The 27,057-nt window shown below is 51.4% G+C and overlaps 8 protein-coding genes across 8 annotated transcripts; 5 read left to right on the top strand and 3 right to left on the bottom strand.

The window, feature by feature from the left end:
* Positions 1-131: 131 nt before the first annotated feature.
* On the bottom strand, positions 132-968 carry HO133_001177 (uncharacterized protein; the record flags this gene model as incomplete). Its single annotated transcript, XM_037292107.1, has 3 exons — positions 132-547; positions 598-694; positions 783-968. 3 exons carry the CDS (start codon positions 966-968, stop codon positions 132-134), a joined length of 699 nt encoding a protein of 232 aa, XP_037151526.1.
* Positions 969-2,553: 1,585 nt separating this feature from the next.
* HO133_001176 (uncharacterized protein) lies at positions 2,554-4,152 on the top strand (the record flags this gene model as incomplete). The annotated part of the gene is made up of 2 exons (XM_037292106.1): positions 2,554-3,625; positions 3,647-4,152. The coding sequence occupies 2 exons, from the start codon at positions 2,554-2,556 to the stop codon at positions 4,150-4,152; spliced, it is 1,578 nt and encodes a 525-aa protein (XP_037151525.1).
* A 924-nt stretch (positions 4,153-5,076) lies between these two features.
* HO133_001175 (uncharacterized protein) lies at positions 5,077-7,699 on the top strand (the record flags this gene model as incomplete). The annotated part of the gene is made up of 4 exons (XM_037292105.1): positions 5,077-5,535; positions 5,593-6,245; positions 6,443-6,452; positions 7,010-7,699. The coding sequence occupies 4 exons, from the start codon at positions 5,077-5,079 to the stop codon at positions 7,697-7,699; spliced, it is 1,812 nt and encodes a 603-aa protein (XP_037151524.1).
* Positions 7,700-9,011: 1,312 nt separating this feature from the next.
* Positions 9,012-11,743, bottom strand: HO133_001174 (uncharacterized protein; the record flags this gene model as incomplete). The annotated part of the gene is made up of 6 exons (XM_037292104.1): positions 9,012-9,171; positions 9,226-10,223; positions 10,275-10,967; positions 11,040-11,206; positions 11,261-11,488; positions 11,596-11,743. 6 exons carry the CDS (start codon positions 11,741-11,743, stop codon positions 9,012-9,014), a joined length of 2,394 nt encoding a protein of 797 aa, XP_037151523.1.
* A 3,526-nt stretch (positions 11,744-15,269) lies between these two features.
* HO133_001173 (uncharacterized protein) lies at positions 15,270-19,218 on the top strand (the record flags this gene model as incomplete). Its single annotated transcript, XM_037292103.1, has 4 exons — positions 15,270-18,407; positions 18,458-18,674; positions 18,727-18,997; positions 19,191-19,218. 4 exons carry the CDS (start codon positions 15,270-15,272, stop codon positions 19,216-19,218), a joined length of 3,654 nt encoding a protein of 1,217 aa, XP_037151522.1.
* Positions 19,219-20,841: 1,623 nt separating this feature from the next.
* HO133_001172 (uncharacterized protein) lies at positions 20,842-22,490 on the top strand (the record flags this gene model as incomplete). Its single annotated transcript, XM_037292102.1, has 6 exons — positions 20,842-21,015; positions 21,084-21,120; positions 21,209-21,276; positions 21,342-21,695; positions 21,756-21,999; positions 22,159-22,490. 6 exons carry the CDS (start codon positions 20,842-20,844, stop codon positions 22,488-22,490), a joined length of 1,209 nt encoding a protein of 402 aa, XP_037151521.1.
* Positions 22,491-23,467: 977 nt separating this feature from the next.
* Positions 23,468-24,304, top strand: HO133_001171 (uncharacterized protein; the record flags this gene model as incomplete). Its single annotated transcript, XM_037292101.1, has 1 exon — positions 23,468-24,304. One exon carries the CDS (start codon positions 23,468-23,470, stop codon positions 24,302-24,304), a length of 837 nt encoding a protein of 278 aa, XP_037151520.1.
* Positions 24,305-24,685: 381 nt separating this feature from the next.
* Positions 24,686-26,557, bottom strand: HO133_001170 (uncharacterized protein; the record flags this gene model as incomplete). Its single annotated transcript, XM_037292100.1, has 1 exon — positions 24,686-26,557. The coding sequence occupies one exon, from the start codon at positions 26,555-26,557 to the stop codon at positions 24,686-24,688; it is 1,872 nt and encodes a 623-aa protein (XP_037151519.1).
* Positions 26,558-27,057: the final 500 nt, after the last annotated feature.

The raw sequence follows: 27,057 nt of genomic DNA, 5'->3' as shown, positions 1-27,057 counted from the left end.
TGGTGTACATGTTGCCGTACCTCCACCTTTACTGCAAATTATTCGCAATGCGTTGCGCAGGACTCAAGCCAACGGTGGTGTCTATCCAATCAATGCAGTCTATCTTTCCAAATCCCAGCCCAGCCTGGATCTCATTTTCCAATGGTCAAGAACAGCCTGTCGCCCACATCCCCTAGACCAGGCCTTATCATACCTCGTTCATTTATCTGTCCGTCCACACCTCCAACCCAAATCTCCACTGACTCGCCTCCATTTTCTTCTGCCGCTCGCTTCACCCCTTGCTCGCTGCCCAGCACACTAATCACCACCACTTTTTTTACTCCCCATTCCAGCAGTGTCTGTATGGCCGCACTTGAGGTCCCACCAGTCGCTATCACCGGGTCCAGAAGTATGGCTATGGAGGGAACTGGAAATGGGTCAGGGTTGGCAGACGTGGGACGATGGTAGGGAAGGTTGTTGTAGTATTCAACAGGTTGAAGGCTGGTAGGTTCGCGGAAGAGGCCCAGATGATGGACTGAAACGGGTTCTGGCAGCAGAGTTTGAATTGCTGAGGAAGTTGATGAGACCAGCTCTTGGGTGAGGTTGGGGCAAGCCTACCTTCGAGCATGCCTAACCCAGAACGTAGAATCGGGACAAGAGCGACATGGGGAGTGGTGGTCTCGACCGAGTAGGTGTAGCCAAGGGGAGTTTCAGCCTGCTCGTCACCGATATTAGGATGCCCGAACTTATCATGGTTGGATCTAGGGAGGAAATGATGGAGTGGCGGTACAAATAAAGCTCACAGTACCACTTGATGTTGTTTGTAGCGATTTTGCGAGAGCTTCGCAGCCAACGATGAGGGCAATCTCATGCACTAGGGCCTTTGTCTCCCGAGCGTTGGCGTCCTTGGATCGTAACTGAGAGAGTTTGGCGCGCAAACATGGGTGAGTCGAGATGTGAACGTTGACTGGAAGTGATGAAGAGGCCATTGCTGGAAATGAAAGCTGTCAGGCAGAGGAATGGAAGAAAAAGGAAGAGGTTTGTCTTGGGGGCATCGGCAATGCAGGCTTGGCGCAGATAATCGCTATTCATATCGTTCTAGCGTATTCAAAAACGTGGCAAATGCTTGGCATCAGGAATTGTTACGCACCCCATAGATGGAAATTATTAGTTTCACTATTATGATTCGATTTATAAAAGTTTCCAGATGTGAAGTTGAATACTCCTCACTGCGACTCCAGCGCTGTCAAGATAGACTGGAAAAATATTAGATATACTCGTTTCCACCCCCATTTGCACGTTACCCCCATTTGCACGCTCTTAAATCCGATAAATCCGACATAGATAGCTACCACTACCATGGCTACCACTATTACTCATTTAAATGGCTTACCACCATAGTCTACCATAATGGCCAATGCATAACTCTTAAGCTTGTTCAGAAGCGACTGGATAATATAGCTACTAAGGAATCTAAGAAGCAATTTCGAAGCATATATCACCTCGGACCAGCTATTTTTGAAGACACGAAGAGAGGTAGAAGTCCTGTCAAGAAAAAGGCTACTGCACCTCCCACAATTGCACCTCCCACATCAGGCCCACTAATGCCACTAAACCTCGCTCCACCACAGCAACTACAGCGAGATAGACGAGGAGCTGCTCCGCCACAGTGGCGGGCTCCACCGGAGGCTCTATCAGAGGCTTCACCGCAGCAAGGTAAAAGAGATAGAAGCGGTGGAAGAGATAGAAGCGGTGGAATAGGTAGAAGCGGTGGAAGAGGTGGAAGAGGTGGAAGAGGCGGAAGAGGTAAGAAGGTAGTAGAAGAGGAGGTAGAAGAAGAGGTAGTGACGGTTTTTTCAAGACATGGTAGGCCGATAAGGCCCAAAAAACGGTGATTTAGGTTCTCCGATATTAAGCCTTGATAGAAATAAAAGACCATCATTATTGTGCTAGTTTACCATACAAATTTGGTGAAAGGTAGGCATTTTGGTGTTGCGTCGGATTTATCGGATTTTAGAGCGTGCAAATGGGGGTAACGTGCAAATGGGGGTGGAAACGAGTATAGAATTATAAATATATTTAGAATCGCGAGCGAGTTCGATTGCGAATAACTTCTCAATTTCCTTAATTTCTAGATACTACTCAATAAGTAGTTGAAGTCTTAATATCAAGAATTTTGTTTGATACTCTTACGACTTCAACACCGCAAAGAATTTCAAAATCCGACTTATACTCAGTGACTCATAAAGTTCATAATTTGAATCTATAGGGGTACGCAGGACTTTCTGATGCCAAGCATTTGCGACGATTTTGAACAGGCTAAATTGACAACACGGGACGATCTCCCGTGTGTGTGTGTGCGATCTCCCGTAATTGTCAGCGTCATTGACGATGGGGCGCACCCTTGAGCATTAGATAAGGTAGCGTATCTGGCCTAGGTTTGCGCCTCCGAGGTCAGCACCTTCCGCAGGTCAAGCTCCGTATCCTGTCCCCATCAATATTGCTATGGACCTGGCAGTATGGTACTAGGACACGAAAACAGGGTCGCTGAAGAAGTCGAGCCTATCAACGAGAATGAAAACACCAGAACACCGCAGGGCGCGCCTTTGGCTTGATTGTTCTACGGACAACCTGCGCAGTAGCGAGAATTCAGACAAGGATCAATCGCGATCCCAGCCGAAGCCATTAGATCAAAAGCAAGAACGTCGACCTTGGGCCCATCCAGGAAGATCTGGTCGTACGCGGAACGATTGCGAGGATGGGTCAAACGAAGACTACACGCTTCCCAATGACTATGAAAACCTTGACGAAATAACAGCGCCGTCTCCGATCGGGAGCCCCCAGGAAGAGCGCAAACAGGGGTACCTAGAAGACCGCAATGCGAGCTCATCATCAAATGATCATCTCAACGAGATAGCCGCGCCATCGCCCATTGAGGGTTCTCAGGATAAGCGTGAACAAGGATACTTAGAAGACCGCTCGCCTTCAACAGACGAGAAAGCAAAAAAGGACGACGTCTCTCCACGGCGTCAACGGGCCTCCAAACTCGCGACTGAGATCTATACGATATCATACCTCATTCTTTTCTCCATTCTGGGGACACTTTCTCGACTTGGTCTTCAGGCATTGACTTTCTACCCCGGAGCTCCCGTTCAAATAGGTCTACTATGGGCTAATGTCGGTGGTAGCTTGATCATGGGCTTCCTCTCCGAAGACCGCAAGCTCTTTCGCGTAGAATTGGGCCCTCCATCTTCACCGAAGCAAGCTAAAGGCCATGACGAAGAGAAAGGCAAACCGTTGGACCGGAGCCCTTCCGCAGCCCAGAGGCAGGCTGCACTCAAGAAGACTATGCCCCTCTACATCGGCCTAGCTACCGGCTTCTGCGGATCCTTCACCTCATTCTCTTCTTTCATGCGTGACTGCTTCTTCGCACTTTCAAACGCCTTGCAGGTTCCCATCTCACACCCCTCAACTGCCCCTATATCGGAGACTTTGAACGTCCACCGTAATCCCGGCTATAGCTTTATGGCATTGCTTGCGATCCTGATCATCACGATTGGCTTGAGTCTAGGCGCACTTCAATTGGGCGCGCACCTTGCCCTCGGTCTCGAACCGTTCACCCCGTCAATTCCAAACTTCTTCGGGCGTAAGGTAATTGACCGTTCAGTCGTTCTGCTTGCCGTGGGCTGCTGGTTTGGCGCTATATTCATGGCCATCTGGCCCCCTGATCGACCTGGTGGGCCTGTGGGCAACGCGTCTTGGGCGCAGGAAACATGGCGCAGCCAGGCTCTGTTTGCCTTGGTTTTTGCGCCATTGGGATGTCTCCTCCGCTTCTACGCATCCTTGCATCTGAACGGGAAGATCAAGTCTTTTCCTCTCGGCACGTTCGCTGTCAACATTTTCGGCACCATGATGGAAGCCATATTCCTCGATCTTCAGCGTGTGCCAGTGGGAGGTATGGTAGGCTGCCAGGTCCTGCAAGGAATGTCTGATGGCTTCTGTGGTTGTTTGACAACAGTCAGTACGTGGGTGGCTGAACTGAAGGGGTTGAGATTAAGGCATGCCTACTTCTACGGCGCGATGAGTGTGGGGGTAGCATTGGCGTTGATGATCATCATTATGGGAAGTCTACAGTGGACAGAAGGGTTCCACCGTGTCCTGTGTATAACTTAAAGAATCGCTTCGGACCATCAATGGCCCTTCATAATAAGACTTAATTTGTTCATCCAAACCAGCAAGCACAAGGGACGAAAGTCCCACATGACGGGCACAATTGATCACAAGCCCATGAATGGACAATGATCTATGGAATCACGGAGCTTCCGAACTCTCAGCCAACCTGATTGATTGAGACCGAAAAGAGGCCAGGCGACATGGCAATGTCCGCCCAACATAGCAGTGCCATGGACACAAAATCAAGGGGTTAGCAAGCTACTCCAGTGAGGATTGGCGTACGGGAGGTCTGCACCAAAAGTCCTGCACCCGCGCTAGTAGCAGCCCTAACCCTACTTTCGGAAAGTGGCCCTGTAGAAGGGGAGCCTAGAAATATCTTCCAACAGCGCAATAGATGGGACTTTAGGTACTTCTTTTAGGCTCGATAGGGGTATCGAGCCCCGAAAACTTGGCTCAGGCTAGGTGCGATTTCCGAAGAACTTCAAGCGTAATTGTCCAGGTAATTCTTTGGATGGGGCGTTATCCGAGGTCTGAGCGTAGGAATCTTGGCGGGTGCAGGACTTTTTGATGCAGAGAGGATTTGAGGCCAGCTTGGGCATGTTTCCCTCGCTATTGGGTAGGATGAGCGGAAAAGTACGTGTCAGACAATCTATCTTGTTTCGAGAGCGAGCACCTGCATAAGCCCCACAAAAATATCAAAACACTTATCTCTTGCTTCAACAACGTCAACAATAATAACATCAATGCCCCTCAACACTTTCCCATCAATTGAGACAAGTTCTACCGACCGACCTTCTCCATCATTCGCGACCCGACGCGACTTCCAAAACCCCCTTGGAAGTTGAAACACAAGAGCACCTTCTCGCTTTGATGATAATGATCCTCTGAAATCCCGATTACCTTCGCTCTTATATCGCCGTCATCATGTTTCCCGTCCCGTTATCGCTTCTCAGCTTGTACATTACCTTCCTCACTTTCCAATTGGTTCAGGCAGATTGCGAATGTGGTTACACTGTCAATTCCGCTCTCTACACAGACATCATCGAGACAGACTTTCTTCACTTGGCAAACATCACCAACGACACAGATTGGCAACCACAAAATTACACCGTCACCCCTGAACTCGCGAGAGGGCCATTTGGCAAGAATGCCTCGATCAGCAACGTCGTCGCCAATCCACTCAAAAGTCAATATGACTGGGCAGGCGATGGAGTCAATGGTGGCGATGCGGGTCTGCAGCTCTTTGTCAGAGGCGGCGTTCCTCAGGATGGACTGATACCAATGGCCGAGCTTGCGACAGCGAGGATAGATATGCTCTATGGAAGCTTCCGTGCTGGCATGAAGGTGACGGGAACACCTGGCACTTGTGGCGCTTTTTTCTGGGTATAGCCTACCTTTCTGCTCCCTTTCTGTGGTCTATGCTCACATCTCTCATCATAGTATTTGAATGACACACAAGAAATCGATATGGAGTTCCTGTCCTCCGAATTCAATGCCACGTCCCAGCCCGTCAACCTCGTCCTTCAGTCGCCTGAATCTGAAGAAGCAGGCTTCAATGCCGCAAACACCGGCACATTCCAGGTACACCAATTGAATTTTACTCCCTCAGAAGGCTTCCATGAGTATCGTTTCGACTGGTCTCCCAATGCCGTCGACTTTTACGCCGACGGTGTCCTGCTTGATACCATGACCAGTGCTGTTCCCACAGCACCGGGCCACATCACGCTGTCTCACTGGAGCAATGGTGATCCGAAGTGGAGCGCTGGGCCACCTACCGAGGACGCGATCCTTACGGTTGAGTACTTGAAAGGCTACTTCAACAGCTCAGATGCTGCACGGCAGCAGGACTGGTCAACGCGCTGCATCAGTCCTTCAGCGGTGAATGCAACATGCCCTGTTCCCGAGGTCACACAGGCGCCGAATGGAAATGTTAGCGCGCACACGTCTTTCTTCAGCATGCAGGCGAACGAGACGGGGAATCAGACTGTGTTTGGGTCGAAGAAGAAGAGTGAAGGGATAGCGTTGGAGATCTCGAGGACGGGGGTATTGGCATTGGTGCTGATGCTGTCAAGTGTGGTGGGGATTCTATTGCGGTAAGACGGCGAATGGAACTCAGGTTAATGTGAGATGGACTGTATACTAGGCGTGTGGCGTGTTGTTGCCCTGCCTGCTGGTTCTGGGCGGCTTGTTTAGTACGAAGGAGATACCCCATTGCAGCTCGTGCTGTTCATCCATAGCAATCAATTCTCTTCTAGACTGGATCTGATTGACGTAGGAGCTCACTCTGCAGAACTGGTTCAGTACGAACGAAGGGTAAAGCGACTGGTACATTATTAGACATTGCTGTTGAGAAGTAAAGAAAGTTGATTTTTCTATTTTTATTTTCGGTCGTCCGCTTTTTGACTCGGATGACATTTGGCCGCCGCAGATCATTTATTCAGTGCACCCCTGACAACAATTCAATCTTCTCAACCGAAACACCATCTCATCAATCAGCCCATCATTAGACTGTCTTTACAGCTCATTCACCCTCATCCCTTGACGGTACGTCAAGGTCACCTTGCATTCGCTCTCAGGCTTCGACATCAAGCGCGCATCCAAACCATTCAACCAGAATAACTGAATTAAGGAACTTTTGGCTCTTTGGACGACTACCCTCTCCACTCCGCTATCCTTCTTTTCTCAAGCTGAAGTTTCGTGGTCCACAAAAGTCACAGCTGATTGCAGAAACCCCAACCGTCAAGGACACCTGCGCCTTTCGACTGACAGTCTTGTCCCTGCCAACAACCTGTTGAGGCCGTTACGAGCGTCTCTGCGAAGATTCTTGGACCTATAGATCTACGGTGACTGAGTCTAGACTGGAAGAGCAAGAGTAGGAGGATCATTCGACGTCACAATCAAGCATTATTGCGTGCCAGGCGCGTTTGAACGCTGCTGCACGACGGAAAAGCCTCGCAACCCACCAAAGCTTCCTCCCTCTGGCCAACGCGGACCTACCGCACAACCAACCTCCATCATGCGCATCACGGCCATCCCCATATTCTTCCTCCCCTTTCTCGCCTCCGTCCTCATCCTCGCATCAAACCACATCCCAAAAGCCGGCCTGTTACCTCGCTCCCTAGACGCCATCCTCGTCGAACCACGAGAACCCGCTCCCTCACCAACACCCACGCCCCATGTCAAACATCTCGACCTCCGGCAGGTTGCAGTAGGCGTAGGTGGAGCCGGTAATGTTGCAGCGCCCGCTCAGCCGGCAGCCGTGGCACCAGCTGCAGCAGCTGCCCCCGCCGCCGCAGCAGGAGCAGAGGTCGATCCGACGGATTCACCGACTGTAGCGGCGGGCGGGGCGGCGAGCGCGACGCCGGTCAAGAGTGGGGCGATTGGACTGGGGACGCTGACGGGGGTGGTTGGGGTCGTGAATACGAAGGATGCGAAGAATGATGCTGCGGGAAATACGATGGGTGTGGAGGTCTTGAGGATACTGGGGTTCTGGGTGATCGGTCTTGTTGTTGGGGGTGGGTGGATGGGGATTGGTATTGCCGGATAATGAGACGATGATAGGAATTGGAAGGGATCGAGTCGGCATCCATGGAGTTCGGGAGAGCATATAATTAGTTGACGGCCATGTGATATCAGTGTGTGCCGGGCACGCATAACTTGCATAGCGTTCCCTGCACCGCGCAGATGGCCTTGCGTTCCCTGCACAGAGCAGACTCAAACATCCGATCACCGAGCGCTTTCTACATGCTATATAGAACAACAATAATATCTTGACTCCCACCGATGGAACGCTCGCCGGAGCAGAAAGTCCCCTCCCTCCATCCCTCCCTCCCTCAATCAAACCGTGTCCGCAGCGAAGCCTCCCGCTAAATAAAGTAGGAAAAGAGAAACCCCAGAAACGGAGACGCTGTCACATGCTGTCGTCTCGGCCGAGAAACCCGGAGCTGTCGGTGTTCTCGCCAGACAGGGACATCGGCAAGCGAGTTTGTGGCTCCGGCGTGAGTTGGGGAAGATGCAATACATACATACATACATACATAAGTGGGCTTCGAATGCGATGAATGAATGAATGAATGAATGAATGGATGGATGGATGGCCTCGACACCCTGGGGGACGAAGAATGCGTGGTTTTCTTTTTGACCGGGGGGGACGTTTGCCTATGGTTTGGGGAATGGATGCAGAGGTGCGGCGCCAGAAGCGAGTGAGAAGTATGGAATGGGACAGAAGCACGGGATGTGCACGGAGAGGCAGGTAGAGATGGAGCCTCTTCGCGTAGATGACGAATGCTTTGCATATTTGCTTGCTCAATGGGTGCTCTCTCGTTGCCTGCTATTTCGATCTGAAATCTAGCTCTACTATCGTACACGTATCGACATCACCGTCCCCACTCTAGCCCTCATCAGCCACTCCTTGTCCACAATCAGACTCGCATAGAATGCGGGTCGCGGCCGTCCATGTGCCCGGGGTAGCTTTCCGTGCATGCTGAAGGTCACATAGCATGGCAAAGCATTTGATGCAAAAAAAATCATCGCTCGCTAGCACAATGGCCGCCGAAATCAAAACATGAGCCGCAGGTAGGAAATGGTATCTCTGGGTTTCAAAAAGTATTAAGTACTAGTAGTGGTAGTGGAGAGGAGCAGGACCAGCCCGCTTTGTATGTTTTTGCGGGCTGTGATGTGTTCCTCATGGACATGGTCTAGACAGACGGGGACAGGCAGACCGACGGTCCATGTGTTTTCATTGACGAGGCTCAACGGTGAGAACTGTGGTCTGGGGTCCCGTAACCCTCGCCCTCCTGTTGGGCAACGGTCATGAGAATAAAGGTCAACGAGATGTGGCCGAGTGAACTCGGGATCGATCAAGCCTGAATGCTTTGGAACGTAGTGTCCATGTCGAGGTCCACACCTTGGGAGGACATCGTGGGTGTGCTGGCGCTTGTTCCAGAGGCAACGGCATCTTCGTAGCCGGCAAGCGCCTGCGAATGGAGTTTGAACGACTCGCCCATAAGCTTGGTGATTCTACGATTGGAGTCAGCATCGATCCCTTGTAAAAGTTCTGCGAATGTGACTTACCCCCAGACGACCACCTCGTCAAGCATGCTACCCCATAGTCGAGCGACAGTCGAACTTAGTTTTGAGCTGTACCCATCTACCGACTCATCGTCGAAAAGGTTTCGTACTTTGTTGTACATGGCCAGTTCTTCCGTGGTTGCTTCTACTTCATCATGCTCTAACCGGTAAAGCCAGAGACTGAGGATGACCATCAGGTCCAGACCGCACAGAGGATGTTCCACACTCCAATTCGTAGCACACGTTTCGCCGACCCATTTGATACCTTGTAGTGCGACGATCTCTATGCAGTTGTAGCATTCTTCAATGACCTTGATCATCTCTTGCGATCTCTTGACTTTGTCCCTGGCATTGGTCATGGCAGCGGCGACCTCATAGGAGTCATGATATCGGAGGGCTTCTTGGACTGACTTCAGATCGACCTCTAAACGTGCCCAAGTATTTCGATAGAGAGCCATGGCGTTGAAGATCAGTGGGTGACCTTGGTGAGGTGCGCTCAGCTGGACAACTATTGTTTCAGGCTCGCATTTTTCCAACGACTTTTCCCACGTCTCTAGGGCGAGACGGAGCTTGTACTCTGTGACCACATCTTGCAAGGCCTCGAAGTTGCGCTTGTGTTCCCACACGGCCAGGAATAGAGCATTGATCATGACTCTCGTTGCGAAGGCGCTGTATCGCGTTGCATCTCCCTGGTAAAGACTGTCAATTGCTTCTCGCACAGTGATGATGGTCGAGGCAGTCAAGCTGTCTCGCCATGAATCTTCATCCACGACTTCGAGGTTCCATAATGACTCTGAAGATGGCAGCTCCAGGGTTTCGAATTCCTTAAAACTGATAGCTGGGGTATGATCGTAGGTCAGAGTGAGGAGACCGAAGAAGATGTACACTGCGTAGTATGTGCGCCTGCACCCTTCGTCTTCGACCCATTCTGCGTGGGTGGGCTGTGCGCCTTCTCTCGCTTCTGACCGAATCTTCAATTCATACCGGTTGCCGGCGACCATCTGCAATCATCCGTCAGCAGTGTTTTTCCTAGGTGCCAGTAGCAGACATACGTTGGCAACGAGACTCTTGATGGAACCTGCCCATTCCAATCCTTTCGGATCGCCACTCCAACTGGCGAATATCATGTTCAATAGCGTACTCTGCATCGTCCACAGCGGACACTTGCGCGAGCTGAAGCTCTCTTTGTTCTGCAGGAACTGACTGACGAGCAGCTTCGAACCTATATGAAACATGAAAGCTTTGTCCTGGTTGAATGAGTATAAAGCACCAATGGAGAGGACCGAAAGAAGCAATGCTGGGGACACTTGGCTAGGCTCGAAAGACTCAAGATGTAAGAAGGGTAGATGGTGATGAAAGAGTTTGAAGTATGACTCGAGACAGGCATTGATCTCTCCTCGAGATTGAATTTCGAAATTGGGTTGGGTCGTCCGTTCGTTATCGCATCGCTTCATTGCTTCTTGCATCATGTTGTAGTCTTCGTCGGACTGAAGTTGAGGTACTTTAGGCGTCGTGATAGGTTGACTCGGACCGGGCGAGCGTCGATAATCTACAGGTGAGACTGGTCCGGTCATGAAGGGGAAGGGTGAGAGCCCGTTGGGGGTCGCGGGGCCGGAGATGGGCATGGAACCGGTAAGGGACTGAAGTCCGGGGGCGAGGGCGTCGCCTCCGGATGGGTATCTCTCCATCATTGGCGGTAGTTGATTCGGATGGGGCTGGACGGTACTGGTACTGTTGAAGGAAAGCTGCGACAATTGAGAATCTTGCGAGCCAGAAAGGCTTGAGGAAGAGACTGAAGAAGCTTTGGGTTCAATTACCGAGTTTGACATGAAATGATCCCACGGCATCTGGTTGATGGGCATGGAGCCGGGCATGCCGGGCATGAAGGGGACCGACGTATCAAACATGGTGGTGTGGTCGGGGGAGTAGGGCGTCGAGGTTTCGTCGAGTTGATCGTTTGGGTTGTTTGCCAGGGCGGCCGTAGCTTTGTGATGAAAGTTGGTAATCATCATCGCAGCAACATTATCGTCAATCATACCATCACTGCTTGCTTCTATTTGTTCCATCGTCGCCGTATCCAAGTCGATGGACGGCTTTGTGGGAGTCGCCTTGGGTGTTGGCTTTGCGCCCGGCCGTCTCTTGACTTCGCTGACCAGCGGTACACCTCCATCTTTGGCGTGTACAGTTCGGTCGTGTCGTAGCAGAAGGTCTCGTCGCACAAAGGTACTACGGCATTTTGCGCACTTGAAAGGTCGCTCTTTGGTGTCTGCGGAGGAAGATTGAATTAGCAAGCGTAGGCAAAAGGTGGGCTTCACGACCCCACCATGGAGCGACCCCTCCATCGACTAAAAGGAATGGTACGGTGTAACTTACGCGATCTTTCATGTCTGCTTCTGTGTTCACTTCGACTGAATGCCCGAGCACAGAATTGGCATTTGTACTTTTTATCAGGGACGTGTTGCGGCTTCGCAGGTTTGGGCACCGGTGCGACAGACGCTGTGGCAGTTGCAGCAGCAGGCATTGCAACACTTATCGAGTCGTCGACCAGAATGCCCCGTGTGAAACGAATGGGACTATCTGATACTGGTAGGTATATGACGATGGATTGGACGTATGCCAAACGGAATTTCCTTCGATCATGCCTTTTGGTGTCGTGGTAGGAGGAGGAGAAAGCTCGCTGGGGGATGGGGCAAGTGTTGTCTTGGCTGCTAGTCTAATCTTGTGGAGTCTAGTTGGGTTTTTTTTGTGTTTTTGGCTGTGAAATTACTTCGCGTGCTTCGACGGTTGGTTTGGAGCGAGAGATTTGATGCTATTCGAGGTGGTATATTTCTTGCGAAGAGGATGAGCGTAGGAGAATGTCAACCTTGGATAAAGATTATTGTGGACTACAATAATAATAATCATAATAATAATATTTGGAGGGGTACGCCCCCTTTTTCGAGGGGCCACTTTGTGCGGGTGAAGGCCGAAACTTCCTGCCTTACTCTGTGGATAGACTAAGGTTATGATACGACTAGCTGTCTATCCCGAAATCCTGTCTGCATGTCATATTGCTCCCCTTATCCTTGTCCAGTGCCATCTTTGTCAACGTTACATACACCTAAAACACAAGACAGGCCTTCATTGAGTGCAAATAGTGCTGTCGACGCCCAAGCACTGAATAGCTCAGAATACGGTTATTTGACCTCAGCTCGTCTGCTAATCATCGGTCGCCACATGCTCGAGGCTAGATGTCGTGAAGATCCATTCACTGACTGGCGAACCAGCGCAGAAGCAGTAACGCCATCGAGGGTGTTGACTTCATGATTGTGACCGAGCTTTAAGCGTTTCCACCCTTTCGGCTGACTGATCTGTGTGTGGCGGTGAGAGTTGCGATCCTTTTCGGGGGTCCGTGCCTGTACTCTATGGGAATAGCGGTTCTCCATGATTTTGGAGTCTCGTCTTGCCCCGAGTTTCGACCGGAAACCAAGTCCAGAAGAATGCAACTTTGCTCGTTCACTTTGCGAAATTGCGAGTACTGTTTGAGATTTTAGCAGACGACGATGATGACGTTTTTACGCTGTCAATACTAAGGTAGTATGCTGTGGCGCGCGCAATACGGGTGTGAGTTACATCTCGCCAGCCCTTCCAACTTGCAAAGTGCTTCCCTGGTTTCAAAAGGAAAGCAGGATGGAAATCAAGGCAGCTAGATGGATCAGGTTGTCAACTTTGTTTCGTCCGAAAATAAGTTAGAAGTAGAATAGGGTAAAGTACATGTATTCATTCATTCATTCATTCATTCATTAATACGAATACTATTACATAGGTACTATTCTTGCTACTAAAGTGATGTGGTGGATGGACCCTCTCCGAATAATAATTTGAATGATTCGAAAGAAGCAAGGTCTGTTGGGCATTGAGGTCATCATAGGAGATTGTTGATCACTCCAAATGGGAAAGACAATCCGCCATTCCCACTTCCCCGGGCTCAAACGTCAAGCTTAGCGCCTCTCAGCCATTCGCCATTCCCTGCAATGCCACGAGGCATCATCTGCTGCCAAGATGTCTCCATACCAACCTGTCACAATTCACAACTCACATCTCACAACTCGCGACTCACAAGTCACATGTCACAACTCACATCTCACAACTTACAACTCACAAAGCAGCTCCACTGTCCACAGGGACCAGCTGCAGTACATACATCACTATTCTCTTTATGCCTACCCTACACTCTTATACGGTACTTCAACGACAAAAAGAGATGGGCTGAATGTTAAGTCGAGAGCCAGTCAAAGCGTCGTTTGGCAATCTCACGCAAGGAGAACAGAACAGGGGAACAGAAACAGGGGGAACAAACATCGGCCTTAGCAAAAGCGTCTGATCCCGCTGGGCTTTCGCTTCCGAGCTTCCGCGGAATCATGCCAGTCTCCATTTTCCAACCTCGCCAATCGCAGGCGACCTTGATCTCGACACCCAAGTGCATACAGAGGTCTGCACCGAAAGTCCTGCACCCGCCAAGACTCTTGCGCTCAGACTTCGGATAACGCCCCACCTAAAGGGCTACCTGGACAATACGTCTGGAGTTCTTCGGAATCGCACCTAGCCCTAGCCAGGTTTCGGGGCTTAATGCCCCTATCAAGCCAAAAGAAGTACCTAAAGTCCCATCCATGCGCTGTGAGAAGATATTTCTAGGCTTCCCCTCTATAGGGCCGCTTTCCGAAAGTAGGGTTAGGGCTGCACTAGTGCGGGTGCAGGACTTTCGGTGCAGACCTCTATATGACGCAAGTCTTTCACACCTCCAATCGATAATAGGCTGCCAACATAAGAAGAATAAGGCAAGATGATGAGCCAAGAAGGGTGAAGGAGCTGTCATGCTCCGCCCCGCTTTGAACCAGACTGGCGGAACAGTAATAATGTCGATCACAAAGTTGTCGCTACAACGATTATTCGAGGAGGATCGTCGAACAAGAAGCAAGCTCTGTAAGAAACAGAGTCACTTTTGTGCCGAGGTAGATAGCCGGTAAACATTCTGCGTTCTCAAAACGTAGCAAAGCTTGAAGCCATATTTGCAATGTGACCAATCTGATCCCACCTTGTCACCCGTGAAAGGTAGGGTGCCAGAATGGATTGCTCCAGTGGCATGCCGCAAAGTTGAAGAAGTGATGAGATAGCACGCAAGCCGAGAGGCCAGGAAAGGACATTCCTCCGAGAGACATATTGGTGTGCATGGCATGTTAATGCTGTAGTCAGAAGGCAGAGAGCATCGATAGGGAGGCAAGGCCGCATCGAGCTTGCCACCGATCAGTCAAATAGGTCAAGGCAAGGAAGCTGCGAGCTTGCACAAGGATAGGATACAAGTGAATCTGGCAAGAACAGAAATATCAACAAATAGCACCAATTTTCATAGCACATATGAAGCAGAATCAATCGGCTTCCTCCTGGTGGAAATGCATAGAGTAGAGTACGGTACTGCAACTGGCTGAGTCGGTTGTCCTATGATTTGGTACGATCTCGGCTCATCGCCTCGACCCGCTCACCGTCCGGCTTTTTTCTGCTTTTTCTGCTTTTTCTGCCGCCGGCCGTATCGAATCGATAGGAATGACAGCAGCAACCCGGGAGTCCATCCTTCCTACCCAAAATACCAACACACTTTGATACGTACAAAACCGCTGAACTTGTACCTTCGACATCTAAAGTGTATCTGCATCCTGTCGACAGCCGAGATCTGGCATCGCGTTGCTGTTGATTTTCGAGCGCGGGCAGGCTATTTTAATCGCCGGATCGAATCACCTGTACCCCTTCCAATTATTACTTAAGACCTAAGGCTACAAAGGTACGATCCTTTCTCTCGACGAGCAACGAATCACATCCTCCCGTACCACTCGCGCATGCATAATCACCATCAGCCGACATCCTTCAGGCCTGCAACGGGCGACAGAATTTAATTCCAAGGCTGCGATCGCGGGTCACTCTGCGGCACCGCCTATGCTTTCCTGTTCCACCTGCAGATATCACTCGCCGCTGACGGCATCCCCGAACTCTCCAAACTCCCTCCGCGCACCGCCATGTTCGACAAGGCTGACGGCATGGCACCCTTGACCATCAATACTCGAACAAATGCAAACGGCAACCACACCGTCTTCGCTGCGGCGACCTTCCACTACACTGAAGAGCCCGCGCGTACCACTACAAGCCAGACCCTTACTCAGCAATCACCCACTCCAGGGTCGGCGATGAGGAGTCGCGCGCCGTCTGTTGGGATGAACGGCCAAGTCCTACCTCCCACCGCCTTGTACGTTCGAGCACTCTACAATTATGAATCGGATGATAGGACGAGCCTCAGCTTTCGGCAGGGGGATACCATACAAGTCATTACACAGTTGACGAGTGGCTGGTGGGACGGCGTCATCAAAGGGGTCCGCGGATGGTTCCCTAGCAACTACTGTGTGGTGGTCACCGGACCAGAGGAGGCTACAGCAGGAGATGCACCACAACTGATGAACGGAGGCGATGTGGTTAGCGAGTCTGGTACAGATGAGGAGTATGAGGACTTTGATGATCGGTACGAAACGAGGCATGCACCCAGGAATGACGCCTCAAAACAGTCGATCGATGGTGCGGACAAGGAGCAAGAAGAGGCTGCTTTCTGGATTCCACAAGCCACTCCAGATGGGCGATTATACTATTTCAATACGCTCACCGGCATTTCGACAATGGAACTCCCGCTAGAGACACCCACCTCGGCCAACGAGACTGGCCCAAGAGATCGGATGAACATCCACGTGCCTGATCAGACTAGACCTCCTCCTGAGATGATGGCGCGCGGCTTGGAATGCGATGAAGATGAATCTGAAACTGGCGATTCGGCATCCGAACTTGACGAGTCCTCCATGCGCTCGCGGCCAAGGCGGCGGCGTTCTTACATCTCTGATGGCATATCTCCAGCTGTATCTACAGAGTCTTTCGATACCTCGCCAATGGCGCACAATCGGAGTTTTGAGACGACGAATCTGGCCTTGAGCGGAACACAGCAGTCTTCAGGAGGAACTGGTACGACCACAACATCTTTCACCAGCAATCCGTTGGGCCAGGTATCTGCAGCTGCAGCTGTATCACGGTCGTTCTTCGACGACGGCAGCTCCGCACCTCAGACCTGGACTAGGCTCGTGGAAAACATCCGCAAAGCTATTGAATCTTATAGACAAGCAATCAATAATGCTGACCGATCAGAATTCGTTCGAAAAGCCGAGGACATATCTGATCATCTTCGAACGCTGCTCGCTGCTGCTTCAGGCACCACTGACAATCATTCGGGCAACCCTTCAATTATCTCTACGAACAAGGCGCTGTACCCACACTTCCGTGACATGATGTCTCACTTCTCAAAGTTGGTCTTATCTTCGCATATTGCTTCGGCAGACTGGCCGACACAGGACGCGTACACCAAATGTCTTCAAGAGGCGGAAGAAGTTATGTTGGGAGTGGAAAACTACGTGGAGGTCGCGCGATCGCAGCGAGGTGAAGATATTCCACGACTGGTACCAGGTTTTTTCTTAGGTAGCAATAATGGTGGAAGCTGGCAGAACAACGGTCTGGGAATCAAGGATCCTTTGTTGGCTACCTCATTCATGGACCAAGACGATTATGAGCCGTATGTTGAACCTATCGTAACCTTGGATGGCACGCTGTTGGAGAAGATGGATGAGCTGAAGCGAATAATCGTTGCCAATATTCGCCGCCTTGAAGATCAGCTTTTCGTAAGGGAGAAGCTCATCACACCTTTCCGACATAGACAGATTGGGACAGCGGTTTGTCAGGCCGCAGGAAAGGTCATCGAGTTCTTTCGACCCTGGCTCTCCGCCGTTGAGTCAATCAACCTGTCTCCTTTGGGCACTGCGTTTCAAAACCCACAGCTCATCGATTTCACGGCTCAAAAGCAAAAGCTGTATGATCTCGTCATGCAATTATTGCTCGCTTGCCAAGCAGTGGCGGCGCCATTGGGGGATGAGTGGGCCGAATGCCGGGGCGATCCGTTGGAAGAACGCCTCAATGAGGTTCGCGCGACCATACGGCAATTAGAGAATTGCACCTCTCAAGTCGGGTTCTCCTTGCAATTACTGCTTGACTCGATGCCACAAGGATCAAGCACACACCAGGAACTGAGAGATGCACAGCTCTCCCGCCCTCACCGAACCACAGATGGCGGGGCGCCCTATGAAGCTTCCACACATCCAAATCACTCCAGACTGTTGCGACCTACAATATCAGAGATGAACTTCCCAGTCTCTTATTCGGAGGGGGTGGATCCAGCCGCAGAGAACTACCGCAAGCAGGACAACAATTCGAAGGTTAAGAAGTTCTTTGGCGAAGTACCTCGAGACATTGAGGAAGAGCCGTCGTTCCTGAAACTTGACTACGAAGGAGAAATCTCATACGATACCAAGGTCAATCCACCACAACTGCGCGGCGGTACCTTGATCGCCTTGGTGGAACAATTGACCCGGCATGACCGACTAGACTCGCATTTCAACAACACCTTCCTCCTTACCTACCGATCCTTCACTACGGCCTCCGAGCTTTTCGAGATGCTGGTCAAGCGTTTTAGCATCCAGCCACCGCCAGGAATCTCGCAAGGGGAATACAATACATGGGTCGAGAAGAAACAGAAGCCAATACGGTTCCGAGTGGTCAACATTCTCAAAAGTTGGTTTGACAGCTATTGGATGGAAAACAATGATGACGCCAGTAATGAGCTTCTTCGAAGAGTCTACTCGTTTGCGAAAGACTCAATTGCAACAAGCAACACACCAGGGTCTGGGCCTTTGATGACTTCGGTGGAGCGAAGACTAAAGGGGCATGATCCTACGAAAGGCCTTGTCCCAACTCAAAGCAGCTCGATGCCTACGCCAATCATGCCGAAAAATATGAAGAAGCTCAAATTTCTGGACATTGATCCCACTGAATTTGCGAGACAGTTAACAATCATCGAGTCAAGGTTATATGGTAAAATCAAACCAACGGAATGCCTGAACAAGACCTGGCAAAGGAAGCTCGGCCCTGACGATCCTGAGCCAGCAGCCAATGTCAAAGCTTTGATACTGCACTCAAATCAACTTACAAATTGGGTTGCGGAGATGATACTGAACCAGTCAGATGTGAAGAAAAGGGTAGTTGTGATCAAGCATTTCGTATCCGTAGCAGACGTAAGCACAAGTCACCGTGTTACCATGACTGCATTCACTAATGTGCTCAGAAATGCCGCGCGATGAACAACTTTTCGACTTTGACGTCTATCATCTCGGCCCTTAGTACAGCTCCTATAGGTCGTCTCACTCGGACCTGGGCACAGGTCAATGCTCGAACGATGACGGTCTTGGAACAAATGAGAAAGTTGATGCACAGTACCAAGAACTTTGGGGAGTACAGAGAAGCGCTGCATCTGGCGAATCCTCCTTGCATCCCTTTTTTTGGTATGTTATTCGCGGAGTATCCATGATCAGTACGGCTAATTCCGTTGACCAGGCGTCTATCTCACCGACCTAACATTTATTGAAGACGGCATACCCTCCGTAATCAAACGTACAGACCTCATCAACTTTGCTAAACGGGCCAAAACTGCCGACGTCATTCGAGATATCCAGCAATATCAAAACGTTCCTTACGTTCTCAAATCTGTGCCCGACCTGCAGGATTACATATTGAGCAACATGCAAGCGGCTGGCGATGTGCATGAGATGTACGACAAGAGTCTCCAGGTTGAACCAAGGGAAAGGGAGGATGAGAAAATCACAAGGTTGGTGGATTTAGGTCTCGTAGACAAGAACAGGTTCTAGGTCTTTTTCGGGGAAGTCGAGGTAGCTGCTTGGCATTTTCAGACATCTCGAAAGAACAAGGAGACCGTTCCTCGAATCAGCACAGTCATTGTAACAAGCCGGCGTCTGATTTACTTCCCAGTTGGATGTGGCTGACTGTTGTCGCACTTCCAGACTCCTTTCGGAATCCGGGTTTTTGTGATACCAGTCACCTTGACATACGGGTAGCAACATACCCTGTGTCTACCGGACTACAACGATTCTTTTGACCCAGCCTTATCCGAAAGAGGCAGGAGCTACTCAGCAAGCAAAACTTACACCCTCCACCAGGGCACCACGTTGAATACGCTTCTACTTGGGCGCTCCCCTGGTGCCAGTACAGATCATTGGCTTCCTCATTGAGCAACGCCCAACATATTCATGCCTCGAGAATGTCGAAAATACGCCTGGGCTGGTGGTAGACAGATGCTCAGTTTCCTGTCATGATTATGGCATTGCGGAGCGACGAGACCATGACGGTGATTTCGGGACAGCAGCAAAGTATTATTTGGAAAAGTTGACCCTCATTGTCGCATGTTGGGGCTGTCCACGCAAGGCAGTGAGGAATTACGACGTTATGATGAACGTTAGAGGGCGTATGATGAGCTGGCCACAGCGTTATGTATCTATGTTTGTGTATATCTTTTCATATACCGCTTACGACGATATGAGATTTCCCCAAGAAAGCCTCGGACTACTGATAATGATGAGACGATAGATGGCGAGGAAAGTCAATGCTAGGGATCAACAAGTGGTGTAGAAGCTAGTAGCCCAGGTCGCATAATTAGCGAAGAGGAATGGGCATGATTTGCCAGCAAAGACCTTCCCTGTCTATTGGCCAAGCAAAATGAACTCACATTAACGCTTGGGATATGCGCTTGCTCGTAGGCCGTTTCGTTGCCCTTTGCTTGATTCTGCACTCATGACATGTGTAGTGTGATGGTGGATCCTGGGTGTAAAGTAAGGATCGACAGCTGCATGCGTAGACCTTGCTTGCTGTTCGTCAGACATGTTTCCTTTGGAAATGATTGGCATTGTGTTTTCAAATACACGACATGATAAATGGGTCCTCGTCTCCTTCGCGGCTACCTGCAGCGGGTCTGTCTCCGGGGTGCAGCGCAGTAGCATCATACCTGCAGGAAAAGTGATACAGACGCAAGCACAGAACAGTGAGGGAAACCCGGTGCGGACCGAGATTGATTGCCCAAGTGATGACTCGAGAATGTCACCCAAGTCACACATCCACGTAGGGACTGTCTCCGGTCTGGGCAAAGCCAAGCCGATGATATAGGCATAGGTCAAGTTCATGTTTGCTGTCCTGTCCTGTCTTTTGCAGCCGTTGACCATCCCGTACGCCGAAATGTCTCGCAAATGTGATTGGAATTTACCAGTCCCATGTCAAACAGTGTACGGTAGTTGAGAAGTCTGCCTCTTGCCGTTGAAAAGCAAGCGTAGACGGGGTCTCGAGATGATGGGGTTCTCATCTTTCCAGAGTAGAGAGAGCAAAAGCCCTTGCTTCGCTTCACGCTAACCCGCCCTTTCGACAGATATATCTAAATTGAAACCGAAACATTCAACTCTCACTCCCCGCCTTTCCCAGACGAAATCACCTCTGTCCGATGAAGAACGAATCTCCCCTACTGCTTTTCTGCCATTCTTAATACTCGTCCAGCCTTCAGCGCCTCTCGTCGCGTCTTGATGAACGATATCCTTTTCCTAGGTTCGCACCTTCTTCCTTCGAGCACCTAGGTCACCCCGCGCAATTGAGTCAAGTGCGATTGGCAAGATGGCTGCCATATACGCACGAGACAACCAACTCCATGGCCGTGGTGTCAATCTCGCTGTCATCTCCATCGTCTTCACCTTCGTCGCCATCTGCCTTGTTTGCTCCCGCCTGGCTTCGAGGTTGACCACTGGTCGCAAGCTGCACGAAGATGACTATGCCATCATTGCCTCTGTGGTAAGTACAAGCTTCAATCTCGTCTTGATGTGCCTATGGAATGTGACCTTGCTGATTCTATGCCATAGGTCTTCTCAATCGGTCTTGGTATCAGCAATGTCGTCAGTGAGTCACTCCGCCGCTGCTTTGCTCGCTGCGTCGAGATAGACTTGGCTGCTCTCCCGTGATGTCCATCAGACTGAGCAGTGTATAGGCGTCGCCCACGGAGCTGGAAAGGTGTCGACCAGTCTTCCACCAGAAGACCTCCGCATGGCCTTGCAGGTAAATCAACACCAAGCGGAAGCAGCCCTTCCCCCTGGCGCAATCTTCTCACCTTTCGTTCTTAGGCATTCTGGGCAGCTCAGATCCTGTACAAATTCACGATCACCCTGACAAAGACCTCGATCTGTCTCCTCTACCTGCGCATCTTCACGACCAAAAAATTCCGCCAAACGGTGCACATTATCATGGGCTATGTGATACTGTACTCTTTCGCAAGCATCATAGCAACGATCGTACAATGCACGCCGCTCGAGCGTATCTGGGATCATGCTGTCCCTGGGACTTGCATCAACCTCACGGCTTTCTGGTATGCGAATGCTTCAGCGAACATTATCGGCGACTTCTTGATACTTGCCCTGCCTATGCCCGTTGTCAGAAGCCTGCAGCTACCTCAACGACAGCGGTTGGGTCTCGTGATGGTCTTCGCCTTGGGTGGCTTGTAGGTCTCTCGAGCGACTCACGTCTTGTTATGCTGACAGCCAGTCAGCGTTTGCATCACATCTATCTTGCGGATGACCACCCTCAAAACTGGATCCAAAGCTAAAGACCAGATATACGGTACACTCAACTCGACTATTTGGACGACCATCGAGGCCAACACTGCAATCATATGTGCCTGTCTACCAATGCTCAAGAGTCCTCTCACTGCCCTCTTCCCACGCCTGTTCCCTCGCGGTTCCGCTGATGATTATTCCAATGGCTCGAACGCAGCCCGACGTCGAGGTGCGTATACTCAGGGGCATCTTTCTCCGAATTAGCACCATAATTGGCCTTACAAGACATGATTCGGGAGCGAGACTTTCTTCTTCACGTTCTCCAAACTCTGCAAACATGCCCTGCTTGCATCTGTGGGGGAGGACGCTGACTCCAAATTTCCGATAGGAGCCACTACCCAAGACCGAACTTCGCCTCCTGCTGCGTACGACGGCTGGGGTCGGCTAGAAAGCAAGAAACCATCGCAGAGGACCAGGATGTCTACCATGATAAGCACAGCTCCTGCGCGCAAAGGTTCAAGCCTGGGCTCCAGCAGCGAGGATACTTTCCGCACCGACAGTCAGGATGTCCCAATGGGCAATATCAGCAAGACGACTCATGTTGACGTCCAGTATGGCAACGAGAGAATGGAACAACCCGTGTTAAGCCCAAAGAGCAACGAGCACGCCAGAAGCATCTCGGCAACACATCTGGTCGGCGAGGACTTCAGCTTTCCCTGAGTCATATTGTTTCGCGGGGAACCGTCCTACTTGACGCCATCCTCGACGGTGAAGATTCTGTGATCTAGAAGCTCCGGTTCCTCGTGCCAACTACGAGGCGTCTCCATACACCGCTCCATGTTCGAAGAACCAATTTTAATGCTTTCACTACTGGGCTGGTCGGTAGCATTCATTTTTAGCGTTTCACACTTGATATAGCAAGCGTTGAGCTCGGGCTGGATAGGGTCATCGTGGGCGCAATATGTTAGCAAAGGGGGCTCGCTTGCTCGTGTGGGATGGTCATTTGCTACGGCTTCAGCAAGTGGCATGGAGGGAAGCGATCGGTCGGTATCTCAAGCTACGCATACTGGTAGACAAATCAATAAGTGTATATTATCGCATGGTATGGCCCAGCGCAAACGCTCGTGAGATACTCGTATGCGACTTTTGCGTCCATCACAGCCCTCAGCCCCCCGGGAGCTCCTCCTTCAAGCGCTTATGGCGCCCATTCAGCCAATCCCCCCCAGCCCCGCTCGGCAGGGTTCAGGCCCCTCCAACTGCGGGGCCTGCCGCTGCCCGAGATATACGGGTAAATACACACTGAGACTGCCGTGTCAAAAACATGCATATTTACATTTTGCCTTCACTCCACCAACCACAGTCCTTACCATCACACACATCATCATTACTCCTCCTCCTCCTCCTCCTATATTCCTATATACCCTAATCTCCTTCCCCTTATCATATCCTAATAATATCCTACCCTACCCTACCCCATCCTTCCACCCCTTCCCGAGCGATGCCCCCCGCGCCCACCCTCCCCCTCCCCCCCCCCCCCCCTCTCCCTCCCCCTCCCCCTCTCCCTCCCCCTCCCCCTCTCCCACCGCATCAACGCCGCCACCCGCCCCCTCCACGCCCACCTCAACGCCCTCATCCTCTCCCTCCTCCCCCGCGCTCTGCCCCCGCACGCCGCGGATCCCGGCCCCTACGCGCAAGGGATGGCGCATCTGCTGCCGATCTACGAGGCGTTCGAGGGGCCCTTTCGGAGCTTGGTTGGAGCGGGGGGCGACGATGAGGGGGGTGGGGAAGAAGCGGCAGAGGAGGTGGTCAAGGGGTTGCGGGGGATGTATGCGAGGGGGTTGGAGCGGGGGGCCAGGTTGACGGGGGATGTGGAGACGGTTCTGCGCGGACGGGGGGTCGATCCGGGACGGCGGCCACGCCTCGAGGCGTTCACGGAGCGGATCCGCGCTGCGGTGCCGGGGCGGCCCCATCTCCTGCTCGCGTACACGTGGGTGCTCTACCTGGCGCTCTTCTCCGGGGGGCGGTACATACGGGCGGGACTGCGGGGGGCCGGAGCCGGGTTCTGGCACCGCGGGGTCGAGGGGGGATCCGAGGGTGGTTTTCTGGGAACAGGGCTGGCGGGTGAGGGGAAGGGAGGTGGGGTGGATGGGTGTCTTGGATTCTGGACGTTTGAAGGGGAGGCGGATGGGGAGGATCTCAAGGCGGGGTTCAAGGCGCGCTTCGCTGCCGTCGAGGGGACGTTGACGGAGGTTGAAAAGGAAGAGGTGGTGCGGGAAGCGGTGTTTATCATGCAGTCGATGACTGGAGTGGTCGTGGAGATCAGTGAGGTGGTTGGTACGGGCAATCCGGTGGCTGCTGGACAGTGGGTGGATCAGAGATTGGACGGGAGGAAGGATGAGGACGAGCCAAGCATGCGCTGGCTTCTGCTGAAGCATGTCCTGCCGATGGGTATGGTGGAGCTGATAGCTGCTGGTGCTAGAAGTGCCATCAGTGTTGGCATGGTGCCGTCTTTTTGGAGCGCCGGAGCGGAATAGTTGGATCACTGCATCATTGCATATATGGGAATGGCGTCATACGACATATACCCCGAGATTTGCTACTGATTGAATGAACGTAGGTTGCTTCTACTAGGCTCTGAGCAAATTGAACCTCATATCATGCGCCACTTATGCGGAATGTTTCCCAGAAGCAGCAACACTTATCGACCAAGAACCCAGCCCTGGCTACAGACATACGATAGAGCAATATCATCAGAGGTGAAGAAAAGCGGAAGAACCTGAGATCAACGGGAGCCAAAAGAGTTGTCCGACCAATGGTAGAAGCAACAAGCGTGGAGAAAGCGGCACCCAAGCTCTAAGAGCGAGACAAATAACGCTCTTTGGTCCTGGCTCCCATCAATCGAAAAGCCCATTTCCTCACAAGGTACAGGGGTTCTTGGTGGTCTTACTTGCGGCTTCTGGGTTCATTACCTCGTTACGCACTTGGTCTGGTGTCGCAGCTGTTGGCTGATCCAGATGATCGACTTGAGCCGTCTCTGTCCTGACTACCGGCGGGTTGGATGCAATTCCTACATGCAATGGGTCGGGTGCGACACCCTGGGCCTGGGATGAGCGGTCCACTTTGATATCCCCAGCGAGAGGTATCAGCCGGTCAGATACCTTCCCATCTAGACTTCGGTCAGGTATTGGATCTTCTCGCTCATGTGAGTACCGAACTTTGACTTGACTATTAGAAGGATCTGATGGGTCAGGTATCCTCTCATTCTGCAATTGTTCGGGTGCTACTCCTCCTTTCTGACAAGCACAGTCCACTTCAACCTTCATATGACTTGCCTTCCAATGGTCTGATCCCTCCAGGAGAGACATCAAATACAAAGCGTTGTCGAAGTATTTGCCCATCGTTGCAGTATAAGCTCGTCCAAGCGTCAGCATCTCAGCCAACAGAGACGGGAATCCATGCGATGTCCAATCCTGTTGCATGACAGCAAGATTTTTGGCGGACATGGGAGCGAGGTCCAGCATCATGGCTCTGGCATGATGAATGGTTTCTATGACTGTTGGGAGGCTCTTCTCCTCAGGTCTAGTAAAGTCGAGGCCATTCCCTTCATCGTGAACGTGATCGACATACTCATATTTGCTACGGGTGCGAGCCCGTTTCTTGGCTTGATTGTTGGGGCCATCTTGACCAGAACGCTTCAGTGGTGGCTCAAGTCTAGCACAGGAACTGTTAACTGATGCCTCGGTATCACCGTCCAACACCATCTCTTGACGCGTTGCTTCCCGAAATATTTGCGAGTCCGTTGGTTTCGACTCTTTGTCAGCGTCATCAGTAGACACAGACATTACAGGCGACATTGCCGTCAACTTCCTTGCACGAGTAAAGTCCCCTGTGCTACCATCCCAATTACGATCGGCCCAGCCCTTTGTGAAGGCAGCGAAAGTAGGTCGAGCCGTCACTGGTACCTGTTCGAAGACACCTTGAGCCCTCCACTCCCTCGATTGCTCGGATATGTAGCCGTCAACGCTCGTCCATGCTGATTTGATTAACCTCTGCTCATCGCGGGTCTCCTTCGTGGTTATGAAAGTGTTGTGCAGATCGAGTCTGACACGCAGACTATCCCGGAATACGGGCTTCTCCCAATGCGGTATGTGTAGGTGGGGGCAGATATAGCCGTTGGCCACCATGAATTGTTGAATGATGATCTTCATCGATCGCGAGAGACCGGTACCTTTCTCATCACAGGAAATCCGTGAGCTTTTGAGTTGCCGAAGCTCGGCGCTTTCCTTGTTACGTGGGCGGATACCTATCCTCCCATCCAGAAGGTCCTTTCCGTAGATTCCTGGGATCCTCTCGTTACGACCAAGATTTCTAGGCAGGACTGGGGGCCGGGGACCCTGTGGTAGAGTGGATGACTGTTTGTTTTGCCGGATTGAGGCCAGTAATCGAGCTGACAGTGGTCTGGTTCGTGGGGCTGACACCAATTTAGTTCGTCGTTTGGAGGGTTGCTGGCCGGTAGGTTGGTTAGATGGGGGCTGCCATTGCGAAATTGAATACAAGAGTGAATGTGCTTCTGAAGTCTGAGGCTGTTGATCCTCTTCAACTGCATGTAGGGTGGATGGAAGTCGTGTTGACAAGGCATCTTGTGGGAGACTTGTCTCGGTCTTCACATTTTGAGGAACCCATGGAGCAATAGCAGGCAAAGAGCACCTTCGGGCCCAAGCCTCTTCCCCAGAAATATCTCTATGATCTGGAGGGGCGATGAGCCCGTGTGCCTGGTCACCGGACATGTTGGGAGCTTATGGTACAATCTCAGATGGCGTGTGACCGTCTTCCAGTCCTGCAAAGTCGGATGAGGAATGGGAGATTGAAAGAAAGAGGAGACGGTGAAAAACGTTGTTGTTTGGGGATGGAAAGTGAAGTACAGAGCCAAAGGCAGTGCTTAAAAGAGGTCACGATGATAGAACAAGAACCGGCAAGAACCCCTCGATTATCCCATCGATGGGAAAGAACACCCAGAATAGCAAACATGATCACAGCTTTGCGAGGAACAACTTAGCCTATCACTTGCTCTTGATGCCTATCGTATCGTCCGCATTGAACCTTCTGGGCCATTGATTGTCTTTCAGCAAGAGGTACTCGACCCTTCGTCGGTGTAGAGCTTTCGGAGCCAAACTCATACGACCGCAACTCCTTTGGCATTGTGCCTGAAATTCTTCACTCACAACAGATATGATCACGACGCTTCGATGCATATAAAAAGCCCCCAACCATTACACCAAACAACTCG

Source organism: Letharia lupina, assembly GCF_014066315.1.
Source record: "Letharia lupina isolate WasteWater1 chromosome Unknown contig_12, whole genome shotgun sequence".
Classification (NCBI taxonomy): Eukaryota; Fungi; Ascomycota; class Lecanoromycetes; order Lecanorales; family Parmeliaceae; genus Letharia; species Letharia lupina.
This window is presented reverse-complemented; position numbering and strand designations above follow the sequence as displayed.